Source organism: Heterocephalus glaber, unplaced genomic scaffold (assembly GCF_053883595.1).
Source record: "Heterocephalus glaber isolate CG9 unplaced genomic scaffold, H.glaber_assembly_v1.0 deba00000347, whole genome shotgun sequence".
Lineage (NCBI taxonomy): Eukaryota > Metazoa > Chordata > Mammalia > Rodentia > Bathyergidae > Heterocephalus > Heterocephalus glaber.
In genome coordinates, this window is record NW_028258143.1 from 64,435,209 (window position 1) to 64,453,447 (window position 18,239).

At 40.7% G+C, this 18,239-nt stretch overlaps 1 protein-coding gene across 1 annotated transcript in view; it reads left to right on the forward strand.

Moving 5' to 3' along the window:
* Window positions 1-6,863: 6,863 nt before the first annotated feature.
* LOC101725840 (fibrous sheath-interacting protein 2-like) overlaps window positions 6,864-18,239 on the forward strand; it is a 75,051-nt gene continuing 63,675 nt past the window's right edge. The window contains 2 exon segments of the mRNA XM_087197485.1: window positions 6,864-8,915; window positions 9,190-9,317. Of these exon segments, the coding sequence (XP_087053611.1) occupies window positions 8,819-8,915; window positions 9,190-9,317 (225 nt within the window). The 5' untranslated portion in view covers window positions 6,864-8,818.

The following is an 18,239-nucleotide window of genomic DNA, read 5'->3' on the forward strand; positions in this document are numbered from 1 at the left end:
TTTTCTCATTGCTGAGACAAAATATGTAATTCCCAAAGTTAAAAGAGGAAATGTATGTTGGAGCATAGTTGTAGAGGTTTCAGTTCTTAGTGGGCTGGCTCCAAGGTAAGGTGGCATGGCAAAGGGGAAACAGTCTATGGTGGGCAGAGGGAAGCAAAGCAGTAAAGTAGTGAAGAGTCAGCAAATAACTAGCAGCAAGCGACAACAGAAGCCTTCTTTCTGTCTCATATATTTTATTCAGGCTAACCACTCTTGGGCTGGTAGCACACACACCCAGGGTGGGACACCGTTAATCCTAGCATCATGCCATGAATCAATACCAGCATCACATCCTTAATCCCAGCATCATACACTCTAGATCCACCCATCTCTGTAAAGCTCCACCTATGACAGCATGAGGCTTTGGGGGTACATCTAGACACAAGCCATAACAACATATATGAGAAAAACTATGCAATGCCTTTTTATTTCTGAGTCTGTCGTGTTCAGCTAACATGGTGATTTTCAGTTCCATCCATTTTCCTGCAAATGACATGATTTTGTTCTTAATGGGTGAGTAGTATTTTTTGGATTTCTATAATTTTTATTAACTATATAGAATAATATTTTTTGTTTTTCGTATTCATTCATGCATATATCATACTTTGATCTTACCAACTTCCCTCCCTTCCTGTATAACCATGCAGCTGAACATTAAACAGCTATACAAAGGAAAATAATTCTAATTCATGCTACTACCAGGAAGAACCTTAACAATTTTTTTCTAGGTAAAGGAAAACAGACACAAAATTTCTAATAATATATGATATCCTTTACAAATATCAATAGGAAAATCCATAGAAACAGCAAAATAACTTTTGATTAGGTTTGAGAGGATAATGGAATAAAAAGATGATGTGCAAATTATATAGGCTTCTGTAGAAGGAGAAGTAAACAGGATCAAGGTGTGATATGCATCTATACCAATTCCCAAGATGAGGGCAATTATTATGTATTACAAATATATACCAATAAAAAGTGAAGTGTATAGATTTCTCTCTGAGGTAATAAAACCATACTGCAATGTCCTATGTTGATGATATCTATGATTATTCTATGAATCACTGAATTGTTTACTTATTATGGGTAAATTGCATGCTATATGAATTTGTCTCAAAAGAGCTATTGAAAATAACATTGAGAAAATTGCTAGTCATGGAAAGAAATAGCATAATTAGAGCCATGAACAAAAGAGAATGAATAGAAAAAAATCAAATAGGAGAGAAGATGAAGTTTGACAGAAAAGACATCACAACAGTGCTTTTAGAAACATGCTTAAGAAATTAAAGAAAAATATAAATATAAGGAAAATAGAAATAAATATAATAGGAAAAGAATCAAATGATTACTCATTCTAATACTGAAAACTGTAATACCTGGGATAGAGTAGATAAAACTTCCACTCCATATTCTTAACAGCAGATCAGAAACTAAAACAACTGATCTGTATATTCAAAAAAATAGTAAACAAACAGAGGTGACCAAAAGAACTTTAAAGAATGAAAGAAAAAGTTTTTTGGTGATGTGTGGAATAGTACTGAGAAGTCCATCATTTGTATAATAAAGGTAAAACTATCTAAAGTCTTTTGTGGGAAAAGAGAAAAGCTAAGCTGAATTAGGAGGGGAAGAAAAGATAAAGAAGGAATGGGATAACATTTAAAACACTAAAGGATATTTAAAGTAAAATATCCCATTTATAATTCCATATCTAGGGAACGTAGCTTTCAAGAATGAAGGTAAAATATTTTTGCACAAAAATTGAAAGAATTTTGAGTACTAGATCTGAACTGCAAGAACTACTATTTTATTTCTTCAGGGCAGAAAGAAAATGATCCCACATTGAACTTTGAACTATACAAAGAAATTCCCACAAATTATTATGGATATATGCATAAAAGATGTTCCTCTGTTTATAATTTATTTAAAGGAGATTTACTACTTAAAGAAAAACTATTCAGCTCCTTCAGCTATAAAGGAAGTCTCCTTCTCAATGAAGTATGTCTCCACGTTAACAGAGTCATCTGAATACACATGTCCTTTCAGTCTTACAGGTGTTCTTCCAACTTGCCCTTACATATAGGTTTTCCTGTAGTATTAACACCATAGCTTCCTCAGTTAGGGAGATAAATTTGAAACTTGCTTTTGAGGCATTTTAAAAACTGGTTTCTATTTAGCCTAACCTCGGTTTTGGTTTTGGTTTTAGAAGTGCATGTTTGTCTTTTGACTACAATCTTAGGTTTGTATTCCCTTTCCTTAATGATTTGTTTCTGGATATTTGGTCCCCTTATCCAAATCAGTTTAGAAATTGGATTCATCTACAAGAAAAGAGAGACTGATTATGGTAGTTTTAGGAGATAAGAGTTTATTTTTCTGCTGCAATTAGAAATGGATCATTCAGAGTTTAAATACCTTTTTTTGTTGTTTTATTTTTTAGTAGAAATTTTAGTTTACTTTTTAGGACTACCTTTTTAGTAGTCTTCTAGCGACTTTCCCCCTTATTTGTCCTTCACCTCGGTATCTGTATTTCAGAAAAAAAGAACGGAGAATGGTAAGGCAAAATGCCAGAGACATGATTTTCAACAAGTGTTCCAAGAACCCCGCCTGCCCTGTCCGTCTACTTTCTGAGCATGGCCACACCTGCTGCAGGAGAGCTTGAGGACAGCAGTGCATTCCAATGGACTCACTGCTTCTCTCCATAAAACTTCTGGTAGTAAGGACCGGGAGCCCTGGAAATAAGGGGTACGATCAGCACAGGCTTCCTGAGGTCAAAAGAGAACTTTCATAGCTTTTCTCTGGGGTCCTTGGAAATATCATATGAGAATTTCTTTTACTTCTCAATACTTTATGCTTCCTAAATTGTACAAAAAAACCCACAAAACAATACCACAGACATTGTTTTCTTGGCAAGATCTTCAAAAGTCCACCCAAGTGCAACTTTCTTCTGCCTGAAGACTTGTAGAGAATCACTTGCCCTAAAACCCTCCTTTAAGAAATCCCAAGTTGATATAAAATCAGAATCCACATAAACTGGTTTCCCAGTTCCATTTTGCTCTAGACAATCACATTTTTTCTCCTTCAGAGGCCTCCCTCACACATCTAAACTGAATCATCTTTGACCTATATCTAAAGTTTCTAAAATCTAAAGGTTACATAGTGATAATATATAAAATGAATTTGCTTTTTACACGATATGCATGATATCAGTTAATTATGCAAAATATAAAATATTTGGTTATTATCTGATTCTTATATATAATTTCCCAGAAATCTGAGCATCTGCTTTTTTTTCCTTTTAGGAGTTGATGTAAACAGCATTACACTGAAATAAACACTTAAATCAGAAATTTATAGCTTTTCCTGCTCATAGTTTTCCTACCAATTGGCTATTGAACTGTGGCTCCTTATAGTAACCAGTTTTCCCCATTAATTCATTTTAGCTTTCCCTGGAAGCATTTCAAAGTGAATGCAAACATCAGTACATATACATCTGAACACTGCATAACAGTTTTTATTTGTTTGACATAATATTCACATAAAATAAAATGCACATATCCTAAGTGCAATTCATCCATTAAAAATAAATCCTGATGAGTGTTACTATGTAGCTCAAATCCTTGTCAAAATAAAGACACTATCTAAAATCCAAACATTTCCTTAATTTTCCTTCCTATTCAATTACATACTCCTTCAAAGGCAATTGTCATTACGATTTTTTTCCCATAAGCATTTGTTTCTTCACCTGTTCTACAAACTCATGTAAGTAAAATAAGCAAAATGATGTACTCTGCAAAGTGCTTATTTTATATAAGAAAATAATTTTGAGATTTATAAATCATGTTGCATAAATCACTAGTTTTTCTTTCTCATCACTGTATAATATTTCATTGCACGAATTCTCATATTTGGTTAAAATGCTTAGCTTTTCTATTAATTCACCCAGGATTTTTTTAGCTGTTGTAAAATAGAGTCATGATGACTATTTACCTATGTCCCATTTTATGAAAATAACAAAAAGAAGCTTTCTTTTTTCAAGAATAAATATTAAGGAGAAGAAGGTTAGGTCACAGCATAGTTTCAGATTGTCTTCTGAAGTAGTTTTACCATTTTATAGTCAACCATCTGTATGTATGTATTATAGGTCTGGTTATTCCATTTTCCTGTCAGCATTTGATGTCAGCAGTCATTTCACCATTGACACCTTAATAGATACAGCAGCATCTCACAATGCCTTTAGTTTGCATTTCCTTATTGACTATGAGGTTGGCCAATGCTGTCTTGAACTGGCATCAATATGCATGGTTTTGGAGTCAGCCAGAGATCTTATCAGATTTTATACACAGTATTGGGAAACCTCATCTCTCTATTTTTAGATGTAATGTTTCTTTTTTTTTATATTGTCTATTCCCCTGCTGATGCTTCCTATATTCTGAGTATAAGTATAGTGTGTTTCACTTCAATGAACATAGTCAAAATTGCCAATGTCTTGCTCTAATATTCCAGGACCTGAGTTAATTAGTGATTCTCATCTACATTTTACTGATTGTTGAGTAGTTTGACTTTGTCCTGAGCATTGTGAATAGAATGTTGAATATTCTAGATTCTGTTATGTGGCTTTAAAGAATGTTAAGGTTTGTTTTGGCAATAGACAAACTTGTTATCCTAAATGCTGATTCTCACCCTGACCTGAGTGCAGAGATCAGTGCTCCCATCAGTTTCTCAGCCTTCTGTTGCACACTGCTTTCAGTTGGATCTCCAGTTCTGTGATCACTCAGGGAATGAGCAGAGACCTTTCTTTTCTGGGGACCCCTCTCCTACTTTCCAGCAGTTCTGGTACTGGAGCCCAATCATTTGGTTTCCTCAGCTTGGACTGCATAAATTTCCCTCCTAGATGTCTGAAATAAGATGCTATCACTTTTGCAACTGTGGTTTCCCATAGGGAAAAACCACAATAAAGTCTTCCAAGTATTACTTTCACTTCTCAAAAAAAAAAAAAGTCCTGTTTTTTAAGCTGCAAAAGTTCCTAGGAAGTGTTCCATTTTGCTTGGTTTTCCTCTGAAATTGTTAATAACTTACTTGTACGCACGAAAATGCTACCTGCTCTGTGCCAGACAATAGTCTTGCAGCACTATATGCAGCTGACTAAAATTTTCACATCTGAAGTGTTACACATATCAGCCGGTGAATGAAAAAGAGGTTGTATATAAAATATTTTTGTGGGCATTTACCCTCCATCTTAACTACATTAAAACCAACATCAAATGAATTCAGATAATTTCTCCCATATCTGCTATAGGCAACTATTTCATAAATCCAATTATGCTAATAGTCTTCTTTATTTCTACAACTCTCATGATGTTCAGAGAAGCATGAAATTTAAGAAGAAGATATATGATTAGGGTAGGTAGACTGGACACACTAATGCTGTACACTTACACAGTATTAAGTATTAACCACAAATGTCTGGTTCTGCCCCAGCTTATCTTAGTTCAATCTTTCCAATGGCTCTGCTTAGTAGAACCTCAGCTCTGGAGTGTTCAAATATGACTTCAGCAACCATGACTAAAAAAGGAAAGGATCTATCACTGTATTAAATTTTGAAACGTGTAAGGATTTAGTATTTTTAATCAACATAAATGAGAATTTTTAAATAAAATCCTAGAGACAGAATGAATGATAAAATGTGTGCATAAATAAGTACATTATATAAAATAATTTCCATCTTCCAAAAATGACTTGGAGAGATGATTTTCTTCATCTGCACCAAATAAAGCAGAAAGACTAAATATCTTGTAAATTTTTACATACCCAGGTTAATATTTTATGAACCTTTGTTTAATCTGCTGATTAAAATCAATTTTTGTTTCGTTTTGTTATTGTTTAATAACTATCATTATGCCCGTTTTATAGGTGAGGCCCGTGACTTCCCCAAGATGACAGACTTTCGTAAGCAACACAGGTAGTAGTTGATCTCTGCTTCTTTTATTCCAAATCCTGGTCTCTCCTTTGCTACTCCGAACTGCCTTTGGACATGACTTTGGTGTTATTTATAGTTTCTGCATTTATTGCTCTTCTCCTTCGTATTGGTGATTTTTAAAAAAGACTCCAGCCTGTTTTGATTGTACCAAAGGAAGACAGAGTAGAAAGGGAGTCTGCCTGAGTTCAAAACGGGCAGTGTCAGGAGGCATGAAGGAAAGGAGCCCAGGAAGGGAGACAGGAACCCGGAGGGCGAACAAGGGAGCCATTCAGAGAGCCGGAGCAGGGAAGGCCACTGGGGAGAGAGGAGACAGAAAGAGGGGAGAAGAGACAGGCAGGCAGGGGCAGGAGGGAAAGGAGACAGAACTCGGGGACTGGGAGAGGAGAGTAGCTGCGATCAGGAGGGCCGGCGGTGGGTGGGACGCCTTGCTGAGCCTTCTCTCTCTCTTTTTGGGGGTGGGCGGTGGATCTCCGCAGAGATAACCCAGCCAAACCCCCTGCCCCCGTCCCAGGGAGGGGCCGCAGCTGTTTAAATACCGGGGCTTGGGGGAGCCAAGCTGCTGCCCAGGGGTCAGCGACACCGGAGAAGGCTTTGCTGTCATTAGCTAATTGAGCCCCAGATGTTAAGAAAAGGTTACGTCCTCCTCCGGAGAGTTTTTCTTTTTAAACACTTTACATCGAATCCCGGGCCAAAATGTCCAGGAGGCGCCCACCCAGCCCCCGGTAATCCACGGTGCCTGCTCGGAGGCGCGGCGGCCAGAGCGCGGGGACCACCCCGGCGGAGCCAACCCCCAGCCCGGGCCGCCGACTGGGAGGTCAGCCCGGGGGAGGGCGGCGGTGGAGCGAGGAAGCCTGGGGAGCGGGGCTCTCTGGCTCTTAATCCCCCTGAAGGTTGCAGATCAAAGACGCTTGTATGAGGCCAGGCTTTGCTGGTGCGGCAGGGGGCGGCCGGGCCGAGGATCCGCGACGGGCAGCCCAGGGGGAGCTGGCTCCGGGAAAGTCACCAGAGTGCCCCTGCGGGCCTTGGTGGAACTTGCCTCTCCCGGGGGCCGAGGGACGGGCGTAGGTCCCTGCCTCCCCTGGAGAACAAAACTCTCCGTGCCACGCACTTGCCATGTAGTCTCTCATTTAATCCTCCTGGCACTCTGAGGGTTTTTTTGGGTTTTTTTTTTTCTTTTCTGTTTTTTGGTACCGGGGATCGAACTCAGGACCTTGTGCTTTCGAGGAAGGCACCGCAACCACTGAGCTAAATCCCCCGCCCCTCTGAGGGTTTTTTTTAATCGTTATTGTTATTTGTTCATAAAGGAGATACCAGGCCTCTAAGAGGTGAAAGCCGCTTGCCCAAAGACACACTGCTAGGGTAGGAAAGGGCAGAGCCAGCCAGCCTGGAAACCGCTAGGTTCAAGGACCACAGTTTCTGCCTTTTCCCCTCAGGTCCCTCCACCCTACCGCTTCTCCCTTCTACTTCTGTCCTCCCAACCTCCCCCCAGGGAACAAGAATGCAGCCACCCACCTGTGGCCCTGGCAAGTACTTAAAATCAATTTTTAAACTCAATCTTCTTTCATTTCATTTTCATATCAAATGGGTTTCATATCTTGTGAATTAATTATGGTTCATCATTTCTAGATTTTAGAAAGTACATACATTATTCAATTTTACTAATAAATGAATTTTAGGCTCAGGTTATATTATAGGTATGCAATATTTATTTTACATTTTGTGACAGATGAAATGGAAAATGCAACTCTTTTATATTACTCTATTAGTACATTAGTAGATCAGAAGTCACATTAAATTAAATACCAGACAGGAAACATTCTTTTTAACAAAATCCAGTCATTCTCTATGGTACAGCCTTCCTTTATAAAGCCTTTTGCATACCCTCCCCAGCTCTGAAAATGTCATAGCAATCCATTCACTAGGAATCCAGCAAGTCCTATCTTACGTTCCCGCTTTTCTTTGTAGTATTATTTCTACTTCCCACGTGGATATGTACTGCTTACTAGAATTAATTTAAGCTTGATAATGAGGTCATGCAATATTGCAAGCTATTATTCCACATGACAAACATTCACACATGATTTGTTAACTATATAAAAAATGAAATATCTGTTTGAAAACATAAAACAAATATTCTAAAAACAGTTGAAAATGTTCACATAAATTAACTGAAATGAAGGAAAGATATATGCTTTTTAATATAGAAGTGAATTGGTAGTAGGCTGAAGCAATGGTTTGGTACAAAATAAGTGAATGTCAGACTGCGTATATCATAGGGTTGACGAGTTGTGTCATTTCTTGAGGGAAAGATTCAAAGAAGGTAAGATCTAAGTAGCTGCCTAAAGACAGGAATGCCGGGCCCACAGAAGGCGGAATCTAGAGACTGGGGCTGCAAGGCTGAGCAGAATGAAGAGGGGAAAAGGACAGTGAGGAGGAAGAAGCGGGGAGCCTCTGGAGAGAGGCAGAGGGAAGCTGGGTCTGCCCTGCAGGACCTGGGGAGGCACCGCGGGGTCAGATGGGAGCTGCGGACCCCAGCCCGATGGCCGCCATTCGCGGGTGTCGCCGCCGCGGGGAAGCCAGCTCCGAGAGCTCAGGGCTCAGCCGCTTCCAGCCACAGCGCCCGGCCTGGCGCGGGCCTCCCGGGAGGCCAGGGATCGGGAGAGAGACGCGCCCCCTTTGTCCGCTGGCGCTCGTTGCCCCGCGCAACCCCACGTTCCGACCCAGAACGCTCGGGCATCGGAACGCGGCCGGGGCCATTGGGTCAGAAAGGACCGAGGGGACTGGGCGCGGACGACAGAGGCCACCATGGAGCTGTACCTGGGCACCTGCGCCAAGGTCGCCCACGGCGCCACCACGAGGACGGCAGCCAGCACCCTGGCCGCGGACAGCAGGCAGTGCGGGGATGTGAGTGCCTCGCAGGGGACCCGGGACGGGGGCCCCGGGGCAGGGGGATCCGAGGGATCGGGGTCACCGGGGGATTCAGGGACACCAGGCGGTTGGGGTCACGGGGTTTGGGGGTCACCGCGGGGGTCGGGGTCACGGGAGTGGGGAGAGGGGAGCGACCCTCTGGGCTGGCCCTTCGGCGTCGCTCACTCAGTGGAAGTGGGAAGACTTGGCCTGGAGTAAATGAGAGTTCTATAAGGGAAGAGACACAACCCTCCCCAATTCTGTCAAACCGGGGGCGCACAAAACCCGCTTTGTGGAGATTGGAGCAGCTCAGCTCGTGGATCTGCCCCTGGGGGTGAAGCTGCCCATGATCCCAGGAACTAACCCTGTCTTTGTTACTACGAATCTCGGCGAAAAGGTAAACTCACTGCGCTTTCTTCTCCATCAGTGACAGCGAACACAATCTACTGATGCAGTTTGACCCTAACGTTGGGGCGGGGTGAAAGCCACGTCTAACCCAAGGTACTGTTTAGAAACCGTATAAAGCGATTTCATCAAGTTTAGATCCCTTAATCTTGTCTTAATTTATAATGTATGGAAGCACATTAACTTTTTAAATTATAAAATTTCAAATATATCTATGTAGTGATTTTTGGTTTGCTTAGAAACATGTCTGATTGCAAAGTGAAAGGCTATCACTGCTGGTTGCCATTTAATTGTGTATTGTGATTTTTACCAGTAGTATCGCGGACTGAACTCTATAAAACATTTTATGGCATTTTAAACTAAATACTATTTCACACACGAGGTTAGAAAAGAGTAGAGTTGGAATAATTTCCTATATTTATTGTAATTTAATTGAATGGTAAAGGGCCTGCCTGTATGAAGAGAGGACCCTATGATCAGCCCCTACCTAGCTTCAGGCTCCTCAGGATGATGTCCCTATCCATTCCACCCTAATTCTTCTGTACTTTGGTCTACCTTGTTCCCAAGTCTGCAATACCTCAATTGATAAATTTTCTTCACTTCAGTTGATGAATCTGAGTTATTCTTCAAGATTCTTTGTGAACTATCACAGCCCCTAATGAGCTTATCTGTGCTTGGAATCATGTCTTTGGTTGAATGATCTCATCCAACACTTAATCATGCTGTACTGTAATGTAGGGGGGAACAGGGGAAGGGGACGTTACCAGAACCTCTGCAATGAGTCCTGGTCTCTTGCGAGCCATGGCAGCACACGGCGAATTACAGGAAAGGTAGAAAAATGAGACTGAGAAGAAGTTGAGCTTTGGGTCTGATCAGTGCTGCTCTGGGCGGCAAAGACAAAAGCCCCCAGCTTACCACACCTTTTATTCAGTCCAGCGGGAGAAGCAAATGTAACAAATGACTTGCAGAGAGTTCAGTAGTTCACATTGGGATAAACAAGGTGTAACAAAAGGCTGGGGGGCAGTGAAAATCTAAGAACAATGAGGAACTATGCAGATGAAGATTTGGTTCCTCCCTGGCAGGTGTGGTCTTGTCCTGGAGATTACAGCATCCGGGGATCACTGAGGTCTCAGTTGTGACCAGAGGCCAAATTGGAGTTATTCTGTAGCTGGGCTGTAGGCAAGAAAACTAGGCCTACTCAAATGATTTTTCCCTAGAATTATGTAGCATTCCTTCCAACACTGTAATGGTTACTTCCCTGAAATCTTTTCATTCTCAACTCTCTTTTGATCCTCAACTCTCCGCCATCCCCAGAACTTTGGAGCCCTTGACTAAGTAAGAAATTCCAAAGGAGGTTTAATATGTTCTTGTTGAGTAGTTACTTGGATTAGTATTGTAAAAAGTTCTACAAGAATGTATTTTATACTTGCTTAATTTCTTAGTCAGTTTGGGCTCCTATCATTCCTATAACAAATCACCACAAAGTGCGTATTTTAAAAACAAGAATTTATCACACTTCTGGATGGTGGAAGTCTGAGGTGAAGGTGCCAGCATGGTTGGGTTCTGGTTAGGACCTGTTATAACCCTCATATGGCAGAAAGAAAACTATAATAGCACTCTGAGGGCTTTTATATGGGCACAAATCCCACTATTGAGGCCCCACCCTCATGACTTCATGTGCCCTCAGGGCTCCACCTCTTACACTCACACACTGAGGCTTGTGATTGCCAGAAGTGAGTTTTAGAGGAACATATTCAATCTAGACTATCTAGTAAATCTGATTTCTTAAAATATGTAACATTTCTGGAAAAAATGGAATTTACCTTTCTGAAAGTTGTTCTACTTGAATAGAGCAAGCTAAGTTATAGGAGACATGCTGATACTCCACAGTAGAGTGACTAGATAATGACTGTGTACTTTTTCTTTAAAAAAGCTAGAAGATGGGCCAGGGATTTAGCTCAGTGGTTCCACTGCCTGCCCCACAAGCGCAAGGTCCCGAGTTCGATCCCCGGTACCAAAAAAAAAAAAAAAAAGTTAGAAGAAAGCATTTTGAATGTTTACAACATAAAGAGATGGTACATACTGAGGAGACAGATATGTTTACCCTGATTTCATCACTACACAATCTATATGTGTGATGTATTAGTTAAAAAATAATAGGCTTGTCTAAAAAATTTGAGTCAAATCTGTACAAATTAACTCTCCTAAAATGTGCTTGAAATTTATTCCATTACTAGTGATAAATGATGCAAATTAGTGTAGAAACTTAGCTTTGTCTTTTGTCTACTTCCTCAAATATATTATGCTAATTCACTTCTCTATTACTGCTTTTAAAAGTGTCTTTTTAAAAACGTCTTACTTTAAAAAATCTTCTCTGTATTCCTTATTACATTAATTCTTCCAAAATACATTCATTTCATTATAATTAGGTAGACAACTAGTTCCCTAAAGACCAACTTTGTGAGATTATTCTTTTCCTCAATTTGATCTATTTGATGAAGCAATACTTTGTTATTATTGGCATGACTTAATCAAAACCTACTATTCACCTTGACAACAGAAGGGTTACCATAACTCCAAAAAAGTAGATTTGTTAAAAAGTGTTGTTTACAGGTGAAGCAATCTGGTTTCATTTTGAGAACTGTGTGCTTGTTACAGCTAAAATTCAACATCGAAATGTCAGGTAAAAGGGCCAAAGACCAAGACCAGACCAGGCCACAACAAGCCTTTATTAAGGGAATAGATCTGCCCGGCTGTCTCTGAACAAAGGAGAGACAAAAGCAATATGGCTGGGGCAGGGAGAGTCTTTTATAGAGACTGGGGTGGGGTTTGTAGGGGCTGAGGCGGGGTTGAGTGAGGTAGTGACTAGGGAATGGAGGAGCTGGTGATGTCACTAGGTGGTAGGAGGTGAGCGAGTATTAGGTTACTCTCTAGGTGGGAACAGGGGCATGCTGGGAAGAAGGGTTTGTTTTTTGGTGGGAGCAACCATCTTGGCATGATGTCACACAGGGGAGGGGGCAAGGTACCATAGGAAGAGGGCAGCTACTATACATAATAGCAGCTGAGGTGGTGGGAGACCTATCACTAAACCATGCTGACAGATGTATGCCACTATGATAGCTGTACGCTACTGTCTAAAAGAGACAATTAATTCCCTCCTTGACTTATTATTGATTATTTTTTCCCAGAAAAATGTGGGCTTCGTATTTAGCTTCACTGAATTCGAGTATCTATGCCGTAGAATTCCTTTCTCTGCTTTCTCAAGGATCCATTTGGTTATCAGGCAATCTAGATTTCTGATTAGGCCATTTGGAAGGGATTAAAGTTTGGCATTAAACAAGAGATCATAGATTAACAAAGAAGCATTTCAAGGTAGAGGAATCCATTGTGTAGTCATATTCCCCCTGTGCACCCCTTTGCTCACATACCAAGCCATACTACCTACTTTCTGGGGGTTATCTGTAAGGTCCCTCCCAGTCTGCTCCTGAGTATTCGGAATTGCAATGCAGTTGCAGCTGCAGTCAAACTGCACACACGGAAGTCACAGACGGTGGGTGCCGTTGTATGTGGACTGGTACACAATGTTGTGTGTTGGTATGAATTGTATTGGACACTTGCAGACAGGGAACTTACCCTCTGGCTTTTCAGAATCTCTGCATATTCCAGCTACTGTTCAGGTGGTTCCTGGAATTGCTTTAGACTAACGCTTGTATTTTTGTGACCAAAAACTTAAAACAGAAACAATGCAAAGACAACACGCACACATTTTTTTTAAGTACTAGGATTGAAACCAGGATATTAAAAGTGATAGGTCTCCCACCACCTCAGCAGCTATTAAGTATAGTAGCTGCCCTCTTCCTATGGTGCCTTGCCACCTCCCCTGTGTGACATCATGCCAAGATGGTTGCTCCCACCAAAGAACAAACCCTTCTTCCCAGCATGCCCCTGTTCCCACCTAGACAGTAACCTAATACTCGCTCACCTCCTACCACCTAGTGACATCACCGGCTCCTCCATTCCCTAGTCACTACCTCACTCAACCCCGCCTCAGCCCCTACAAACCCCACCCCAGTCTCTATAAAAGACTCTCCCTGCCCCAGCCATATTGCTTTTGTCTCTCCTTTGTTCAGAGACAGCCCGGCAGATCTATTCCCTTAATAAAGGCTTGTTGTGGCCTGGTCTGGTCTTGGTCTTCGGCCCTTTTACCTGACATTTCTGGTGCCGTGACTCGGATGGTAGATGGTCCATTAATGGACGATCCCCCGCAGGACGGGGTTGATTGACCTTTTGGCCATCTCCAACGGACCTATCTGCCGTTGCCAGGACCCTCCGGGGCTTTCTACCTTTGCCATTGCTGACGCTACACATCCACACTGGTCACCAATGTCTGGGTGAGTAGGGAGTTCAGCCTCCCTCTCGTCGGGTTCTCTGTCTCGTTCTCTCTCCCTCCGGGGACTTCTCAGAAATCCAAGCGCTTGGTCAGAGAAACCCCCACGGCCTCTGGGCCCAGGACCGTGCCCCTGGGAGACGTCCCATCGGCCCGCCTCCTCTCGTTCTCTCCCTCTGGGAGACTCACTCGGAGATTGTCAAAGGAGACAAGGACGCTTCTCCCCTTTGTCTTTCTCCCCAGGGGCTGCCTCCTCCTCACCCGCTCTAATCAGGGGGCCCAACAATCCAAACCCCGCCCCTCAACGCCTCTGGGCTGCCTTCTGGCACAATTCAAACCCCTCGGATTGTTGGGACCAGACTTTAAGACAAAAAGATTTGTTTTCTATTGTAATCAGGTTTGGCCTCAGTATAAATTAGATAATGGGTTTCCATGCCCCAAAAATGGCACTTTCAATTTTAACATGCTGTGTGATTTACACAACTTCGGTCAACGCAATGGCAAATGGTCAGAAATCCCCTACATACAAGCCTTTTCTACCTATGCTCTTAACCCTCCCTCTGTCAAACCTGTTCTCCTCAAGTACTCCTAGCCTGAGCCGATCACTCACCGCTCATACCTCCCCCACTTTATAACTCTGTTGATAAGAAAAAGTTTTAAAGTTTAATAGATTAGCTATTAAAGTAGTTGTGGAAACAAACTAGGTAGTGTATCCCTTTAAAAACTTGCCTTAGCCCATTGCTTCTGCTGTTCAAAGTGAAGGTTATATAGCTTCTTTGATTTGTAGCTCCACTATAGATAACATCCTAACTAAAGAATGAAGTGAAAATCCTTGAACAAACTTGTGATATGTGTGCCTTAACTGTCATGTGTTTAGGGCTGTAATCAGTGACAAAAACCACCTGTGTCTAACCATTAAACAGGAATTAGAACTTTATTTACTTAACAAAGACCACTAGGGATGAGATAATGATGGACAAAAGTATAAAATGTTTATAGTGAGTCGGAGACAAAATATTTAAAAAGCCATAAGTAAAAGATATATTTTTGATATAAAAGGATTTTATATGTTTGTCTTATTAGCAGGACAAGACCAAAAGGCCTAAGTACATCAAGAAGGTGTGCGAAAGTGATTTATAAAGGAAATATATATGTTTACTTGTTGGTTTCAAGTTTATTATAAAAGGTTTACAGGAATAGGTTTCATTCCTTCTGATTTTAATTCTACAAGAGATCTCTGTTAATTGACTTACAAAAAGTTTTAAATAGTCTTATTTATAATTATAAACCTAAAATTATAAAGAGATTATAATTCCATTGGGCTAAATATATTTGAGTGCACTCTAGTTTTAGAAATTGTCTTATATCTTTGTTTTTGTCCAATCCTACAGCTGTTTTATTTATAGATAAAGGTTATTAAGTTCAAGGCATGCTCCCCTTGGTGAACAAAGGAGCGGCCGCATGGAAATATTTTCCAGTCTTTGTTCACTAGGGGGACCTCAACAGTTTTCATCTTACAAGAGACTGACCCGATAGTTTTCATAGCCTTATAAAAGACTTACAGGAATAAATATTATTTAAATATATTATTATACTGTTTATATCAATTGTCATCAAAGGGATAAATTCTAAATATGTTATTATGGTGTGCTTACACTGGTCATTTTCAAAGGACTACATATCCAGTAAAAAACAACAATAACAAGGTTTTATTTTTTCTAGTGTACTAAAGTATTTATACTTTCTGACTGTACAGGTTTTCTAATATTTGTTTATGATAATAACCTCTTTTTGATTCAGGTATTTGCCTTTTCATACACTCTAGCTATTTATGATAACAGATACATATATGGACTATTTTCTTTAGATGGTATCCTATCAAAAGATTATTATTATTTTTTTTTAAAGATAATTTAGGTAAAAACTTTTGGTGTTTTAAAAAAAATGAGTACATTTAATGATGGCTATTTTATATCAAGATGGACATTTAAATGTGTTACAAAGGTAAAGTCATCATAATTGTCATGTTAAAATATTATTTGTGGCTCTTTTTTCTGTTAATATTCTACAGGAATTCAACTACTAAAAAACAACCATGACTGATAACAGTAACAGTTCTCTATATTTTAAATTCCAAACTGTTTATTATTCAGGTAAAACTATAATAGTTAAGTTCATTATTCTTGTTACAATGCTAACGCTATTGACCTTCTCTTCTGGGTGTTCAACAACTAAAGTTTGGAGACCAAAACTAAAAGGTAACTGGGCTATGAGGACAGCCAATATTTTGGCCCTGGCCCCTCAAGGTCAACAAAGTTCCAGGACATGAGGGAACCTTCTCTACAGGGTCCTACATCTTTGGTAAGTCACTCAACCTCCTAAACTGGGAGATTGCTGGACACCAGAGGACAATGTACTGTGTGCCAAAGGAGGGTCACCAAGAAAAAACTCTCCACTGCTTTCACTGAAAACAACTTGGTCAAACAAGGACATAACCCATCCAGATGGCTGACACTGACAGAGAAGCAGAGAGGCACTATGCATGGTTCCAAAGTAATGGCCTGGGGAGACTTAACTGACCTTAATAGATAACAAGAGGTTCATATTGATTGACACAGGTCTCACTTTAACTTGGTCTTAAACACCCAGCAGAAAAAATAACCAAAAGAGGCACAAAACAATGACATAATAATAAAGCTAGACTTCAGAAAAATTAAGACATAGCCCACCCATTAAAATCTTTTGGTTCACTCATGACACAGCCATTTCAAAAAGACAAAACTTTGGGTACTAAATAGAAGCAAAAATCATTAATTAGCTACAAGTGTGTACAGATTCTTTTCAAAAAAAATTTAAAAAATTCTTTACAGGTAACCAATCCTAGAAACCACTGGTCTCCAGATCTCTCCTTTTAGATAAGTGTTTTTCTGATTCTGTGATAACTAATTAACTATCGTGTAATGATCAAAAAAAACCCAAACAAACCATAAAGTAAGAGTATTGAGAAAAAATCACGTGCTTGTCAGCCACAGTCAGGATACGTTCTATACCAAGCAGCTACAAGATTTATTCCTTTTAAAATAATGTACATCCTTGTTCTCTGTTTATGATGCCTCTTCTCATTGTGCTCATATTTCCTGGATACCTACCCTTGTCTAAAAAGATCAAGCCTTTTATGTTACACTTGATCACCTTAAGTCGTCCAGTGTCCTTGTTGAGGTTATCAGTTCTCTTTATTTTTAAATATATCTAGGAGGCCTCCAAAAACTGAGAGATACAGGAATAAAACTGTCCTGGCCTTGAATTTAAAGAAGAAGTCAGGTTCATAGTAACACTACACTCATCGGTATGTTGGCCTCCAAAAGACATTTGCTCAGTTACATACACCTTTTATATTCCCCCCCGCCCCAAAAAAAGGATTATAAAGATTATATAAATTGTGTTTATCACTTTTCCACTCATTCTCTAAGAGCAAGGACATGACACATGGGCCCTTAGATCAGGAGCTATGATCTCTTCCATAACAGTCTCTTACTTCTATAACAAATGAGCCCCTAAACATCCAGCTGTCTCTGTAAAACCTATGTAAATAATAAATAAAAAATTACATGTCAAATGAAAAAAATTAAAACTCAATGGGCCAGATAGATATGCCCCCCAAGGTACTAATCAATGGTGGGGTACGTTTGGTTCCTGGAGCTCATGGCTCACCTGGCTATTACCACTCTTGGGACCCCTCAGTATTATCTGTTTAATTCTCTGTTTTGGACCGTGCCTGGTTCGCTGTTTTCAAAATTTCTTGCAGAAATGATTGAGGGCATTCACCAGCCAGTCACAGAGTCCATCATGGCAGGGTACCAGCCAGTACGGCAAAAGGAGGAGGTCCCCACTTGCCACGTGCCTCATCAGATCCAGGTCTAGCCCCGATCTTCGCCCCTTGTCAGCAGGAAGCAGCTCCAGAAGAAGAGACCTTCGCCCAGCTATCATAAAACAAAAGCCTGGAATGATAGGTCTCCCACCACCTCAGCAGCTATTAAGTATAGTAGCTGCCCTCTTCCTATGGTGCCTTGCCACCTCCCCTGTGTGACATCATGCCAAGATGGTTGCTCCCACCAAAGAACAAACCCTTCTTCCCAGCATGCCCCTGTTCCCACCTAGAGAGTAACCTAATACTCGCTCACCTCCTACCACCTAGTGACATCACCGGCTCCTCCATTCCCTAGTCACTACCTCACTCAACCCCGCCTCAGCCCCTACAAACCCCACCCCAGTCTCTATAAAAGACTCTCCCTGCCCCAGCCATATTGCTTTTGTCTCTCCTTTGTTCAGAGACAGCCCGGCAGATCTATTCCCTTAATAAAGGCTTGTTGTGGCCTGGTCTGGTCTTGGTCTTCGGCCCTTTTACCTGACAAAAAGTTGGACACTTACTTGCATTTTCCACTTTTTGTCCTTCAGAGATTCCTCCAAAATGAAAGCCATTTTTCATTTTCTTTTGAAAAATTAACTAAGAATGCATCCCAAAAATTC